Source organism: Otolemur garnettii, unplaced genomic scaffold (genome assembly GCF_000181295.1).
Source record: "Otolemur garnettii isolate 467f Iridium unplaced genomic scaffold, OtoGar3 scaffold00067, whole genome shotgun sequence".
In the NCBI taxonomy this organism is placed as follows: Eukaryota; Metazoa; Chordata; class Mammalia; order Primates; family Galagidae; genus Otolemur; species Otolemur garnettii.
Window position 1 is genome coordinate 252,431 of NW_003852462.1, and position 5,420 is coordinate 257,850.

The 5,420-nt window shown below is 46.7% G+C and overlaps 1 protein-coding gene across 1 annotated transcript in view; it reads left to right on the forward strand.

Moving 5' to 3' along the window:
- The window catches only part of TTLL10 (tubulin tyrosine ligase like 10), a 13,918-nt gene that overhangs the window by 8,029 nt on the left and 469 nt on the right, over positions 1-5,420 (forward strand). Inside the window, exons 10-12 of the mRNA XM_023515136.1 lie at positions 4,422-4,538; positions 4,915-5,008; positions 5,234-5,396. Of these exons, the coding sequence (XP_023370904.1) occupies positions 4,422-4,538; positions 4,915-5,008; positions 5,234-5,396 (374 nt within the window). The remainder of the gene's footprint in view (positions 1-4,421; positions 4,539-4,914; positions 5,009-5,233; positions 5,397-5,420) is intronic.

Below are 5,420 nucleotides of genomic sequence, written 5' to 3' on the forward strand. Positions count from 1 at the left end.
TTGAGCTATAGGCGCCGAGCCACTATTTGTTTTCTTTTTTTTAACTTTTGGCTCCCTTTATTTATTTGTTTTATTTATTTATTTATATATTTTAAGACAGAGTCTCACTTTGCTGCCCTTGGTACAGTGCAATGGCATCATAGCTCACAGTAATCTCAAACTCTTCGGTTCAAGTGATTCTCTTACCTCAACCTCCTGAGTAGCTGGGATTACAGGCACTCATCACAAGGCTGGGTATTTTTAGAGACAGGGTCTCTTGCTCAGGCTGATCTCGAACTCCTGAGCTCAAGGGATCCACCCACCTCGGCCTCCTGAAGTGCTAGGATTACAGGTGTGAGCCACTGCTATTTGTTTTCTATGTTTTATGCCTTTTTTGGTTTCTCAATTCCCTCATGACTACCTTCTGTTGTGTTTAATAGATATTTTCTAGTGTACCATTTTAATTACCTTACCATTTATTTTACTGTATTTTTTTGTCGGAGGAGGGAGTCAAGTCTCACTCCGTGGCCCTGGGTTGAGTGCCGTGGTGCCATAGCTCACAGCAACCTCAGACTCTTGGGCTCAAGCAATCCTCTTGCCTCAGCCTCCTGGGTAGCTAGGCCTACAGGGGTGCACCATAACACCTGGCTAGTTTTTTTTTTTTTTTCTATTTTTAGTAGAGAAGTGGTCTCACTTTTGCTCAGGCTAGTCTTGAACTCCTGATCTCAAGCAATTCACCCACCTCAGGATTAGGATTGCAGGCATGAGCCGCCATGTCCAGCCTTTACTATACATTTCTTTTTGGGGGGGATAGTCTCAAGCTGTTGCCCTGGGTAGAGTGCTATGGCATCATGGCTCACAGCAACCTCCAACTCTCGAGCTCAAGCGATCCTCTTGCTTCAGTTTTTCTATTTTTAGTAGAGACAGGGTCTCACTTTTGCTCAGGCTGGTCTCAAACTCAAACTTGTGAGCTCAAGCTATCCACCCTCCACAGCCTCCCACAGTGCTAGGATTATAGGAGTGAGCCACTTCGCCTGGTCTACTATACATTTTTGAGTTATTTTCTTGGTGACTGTCTGGGGATTACCGTTAACATCATAATTTATAACAGTTTATTTCAGGGCTGGGTGCAATGGCTCATGCCTGTAACCCTAGCACTCTGGGATGCTTGCTTGAGCTCAGGAGTACCAGACCAGCCCTGGCAAGAGCAAGACCCTGTCTCTAGAAAAACTAGCCAGGTGTGGTGGTACATACCTGCCATCCCAGGCTACTTGGGAGGTTGATCCAGGAAAATCCCTTGAACCCAGGAATTTGAGGTTGCTGTGAGCTATGCTGACACCATGGCACTCTCCCCTGGGTGACAGAGTGAGATTTTATCTCAAAAAATGAAACCAAGGGCAGTGCCTGTGACTCAGTGAGTAGGGCACTGGCCCCATATACAGAGGATGGTGGGTTCAAACCCGGCCCCGGCCAAACTGCAACAAAAAAATAGCTGGGCCTTGTGGTGGGCACCTGTAGTCCCAGCTACTCAGGAGGCTGAGGCAAGAGAATCACCTAAGCCCAAGAACTAGAGGTTGCTGTGAGCAGTATGACATTGCCACAGCACTCTACTGAGGGCGAGAAGGTGAGACTCTGTCTCAAAAAAAAAGGGGGGGGGTGGCGCCCCTGACTCAAAAGAGTAGGGCGCTGGCCCCATATGCCAGAGGTAGCAGGTTCAAACCCAGCCCCAGCCAAAACCTGCAAAAAACAACCAAAAAAAAGAAAATAAACCAAACAAATAAGCAAACAAGAAAAATTAGTTCACGTTAATACCAATTACTTTCAATAGTATACAAAAATATTAAAAATATTACTGCTCTTGCTTGGAAACTTCACAAGAAAAAAAATGAAAAAAAGAAAAGAAAGAAAAGAAAAAAACATCGCTGTTCCTACATAGCTCCATCCCTCTGTTATACTGTTATTGTCACAAATTACAGCTCTATACATTTGTGTCTTTTAGGAAGGTGCAATTACAAACAAAAATATCTTTATGCTGTCCTTTATACTTAATTATGTAGTTATCTATACTGAATTCAAGTTGCCATCCAGTGTCCCTTCATTTCAGCACAAAAGACCATGGGGCAGGTCTACCTCTGTTTTTGTTTATCTGGAAATGTCTTAATTTCTCCTTTTTTTTTTTTTTGAGATGGAGTCTCACTCAGTTGCCCCTGGGGTTGAGTGCCATGGCATCACAGCAACCTCAAATTCTTAGGCTCAAGTGATTCTCTTGCCTTGGCCTGTAGTGGGACTACAGGCACCCACCACAATGCCCGGCTATTTTTTTTAGAGACAGGGTTTTGTTCTTGCTCAGGCTGGTCTTGAACTCCCAGGCTCGGGTGATCCACCAGCCTCAGCCTCCCACAGTGTTAGGATTATAGGCGTGAGCCACTGATACCAGTTTGTCCTATTTCTGAGTTCATTGAGCTTCTTGAATATGCAGATTAATGTTTTTCATCAAATTGGGAAGTTTTCTGCCATCATTTCTCCCAACATTCTTTATACCCTTTTCTCTCCTTTCTTTCTGGGCCTCCCATTGTACATATGGTCTACTTGATGATGTCCCACCCATAGATCTCTGACGCTTTATTCTTCTTCATTCACTTTTCTTTCTGTTCTTCTACTAGAACAGAGCTCCTCTAGTTTTTATTTAGTTATACTTTGGTGGTGGTGGTGGTGGTTGTTACATAGATGAATTGTATCAGGGCTTTCAGTGTCCCTGTCATAAGAATAATGTATGTTGCTGGGCACAATGGCTCACGCCTGTAATCCTAGCAGTTGGGAGGCTGGGGCAGGTGGACTGCTTGAGCTCACAAATTTGAGACCAGCCAGAGCTAGAGTGAGACCTCATCTCTAAAAATAGCCAGGTGTTGTGGCGGGTGCCTATAGTCCCAGCTACTCAGGAGGCTGAGGAAAGAGAATCACTTTAGCCCAAGAGTGTGAAGTTGCTGTGAGCTATGACATCACAGTGTTCTACAGAGGGTAACAAAATGAAACCCTCTCTCTCAAAAAAAAAAAAAAAAAAGGAATAGTGTATATTGTACTTATAGGTAGAAGTTTATCCCTCACTCACCTATGGTCCCCCTCTTAGTTTCCAGTGTCTATTATACCTATTTATGACCATATGTATCCCTTGTTTAGTTCCTACTTATAAGTGAGAATATTTGCTATTTTTTTTTTCTATTCCTAAGATGCTTCTCTATCCGAGTTGCTGGAAAAGACATTTCATTCCTTTTTATGGCTGTGTGTGTTTTTATATATATGTGTGTGTGTGTATAAATATTTATGTGTATATATATCACATTTTCTTTATCCACTCATCAGTTGATGGGCAATTTGGGGTTTTTGTTGTTGTTGTTGTTGTTGTTTTGAGACAGGTGGTCACTCTGTCACCAGGCTAGAGTGTAGTGCCACAATCATAGCTCACTGCAGCCCTGAACTCCTGGACTCAAGCAACCCTCCTGCCTCAACCTGGAGTAGCTGGGACTGTAGGCATGCCCCATCATGCCTGGCTAATTTTTCTTTTTTATATTTTATGGAGATAAAGTCTCACTATGTTGCCTGGGGTGGTCTTGAACTCCTGGCCTCAAGCAATCCTCCTGCCTTAGCCTCCCAAAGTGCTGGGATTACAGGCATGAGCAACCTGCACATGGCCAGTTATACTTTCTATTTTTGTTCCCTTTTATAATTCCTATCTCTTCACAGATTTTCTCAGTGAAAGCCTGTAGTGCTTTCAAGTGGAATCTTCTAGAAACTATTATATTTGATACAAGATAATTCTTTATAAATGAGGTCTGTTCTGGTATCTTCAGTACTAGGGATTCAGATTGTTACTTTTCAAGACTACCACTGAGCTGGGAAACTAACTAGAGCAAGTTAAACTACAACAAAGCTCAGTGTTCTTTTTTATTCTTTTGGGCTAACCTGTTTAAAATTTATTTGAGAATGTTATAGGAGTACAAACATTTTGGTTACATGCACTACTTTTGTACACAGTTTGAGTCAGGGTTATAATTCGTCATTGTGTCTGTTAAGTGTGAATTTACCTATCCTCTCATACCTCCTCCCACCTGCTTGATTTCCACTGAATTTTACTGCCTATATACACATGCATGTTGATCATTTAGTTCCAATTTAAAAGTGAAAGGTCACTGTTCTTAACAAGAGTCAAATCTCTCCTACTATGAGTGAGGAGCTCAAGGGCACAGAGTTCTCTCAAGTTTTCCTCAACCCCATACTCACTATACAGTAGGAACTCCGTGGGTTTGTAGACTGAGATTCTGTTCTCTGAGAGCACAAGAGTGTGGGCAGGTGTGACCATACAAGTCAGAGTGTAGGCGGGAGTGCAGGTGTGGGTGTCCACGCCTGGCAGTGTAACCGGAGCGTCCTCCCTGCCTCACTCTCAGAAGCGGATGCAACAGATCATGGCCCACTGCTTCCTGGCAGTCAAATCCAAGCTGGAGTGCAAGCTAGGCTACTTCGATCTCATTGGCTGTGACTTCCTGATTGATGAGAACTTCAAGGTACTGTCTTGGGCGGGTTGGGCCTGGCAGGCAGAAACAAGGAGACAGGGCCACCTGCACACCCTAAACAAGCGGGCCCCTGGGGTGGACTCAGACCCCACCCTGCCTCCACCCAGTCCTGGAAGTGGATGTGTCCCTGAAGCTCAGCTCCTACCACAGGTGGAAATGATATGCACCCCCACCTCAGGGCACCCTGTGACCAGACCAAACCCTCACCATCTTAAAGCCTCAGTGGGCAAACAGAGGTAGTGAGGCTGCAGAAAAGAGGAGATTTCCCAGAGTCCCCAGATAAATGCAGGCCTGGGCCTCTGCCTCCCGCTGGCCAGTGGCTGGAGGGGGAAGGGCGGGGGAGAGGTGCTAACAGTGTTCTGCCTAGGTGTGGCTGCTGGAGATGAACTCCAACCCTGCTCTGCACACCAACTGTGAAGTCCTCAAGGAGGTGGTCCCCGGTGTGGTCATGGAGACCCTGGGTGAGCCCCTGGACAGTCCCCACCACCACACCCTCAACACGCCCCCAGCTGTCTGCCCGGTCACGGGCGCGCACGCTACCCTCTTCCCAATTTCGGGCCCCCACGAGTCTGGCTCTGCCCAGCCCTCCCCGCAGGTGGCCACACACACACCTCTTCCCTACCACTTGCAGCCTCTCCTCCTGCTCCCCACCCCCACCCCCCACTGACTCCATACGTAACCTGCAGACCTGGCGCTGGAGACTTTTCAAAAGAGCTTGCGCAGCCAGAAGATGCTGCCCCTGCTGTCGCAGCGCCGTTTCGTGCTCCTCCACAACGGCGAGGGGGACCTGTGGCCGCGCCTGGGGGGCCTGCGCGGCTGGCCCCGCCCGCAGCCGCAGCTCTGGCCCGCGTGCGAGGCCGCATCCACCGAGCC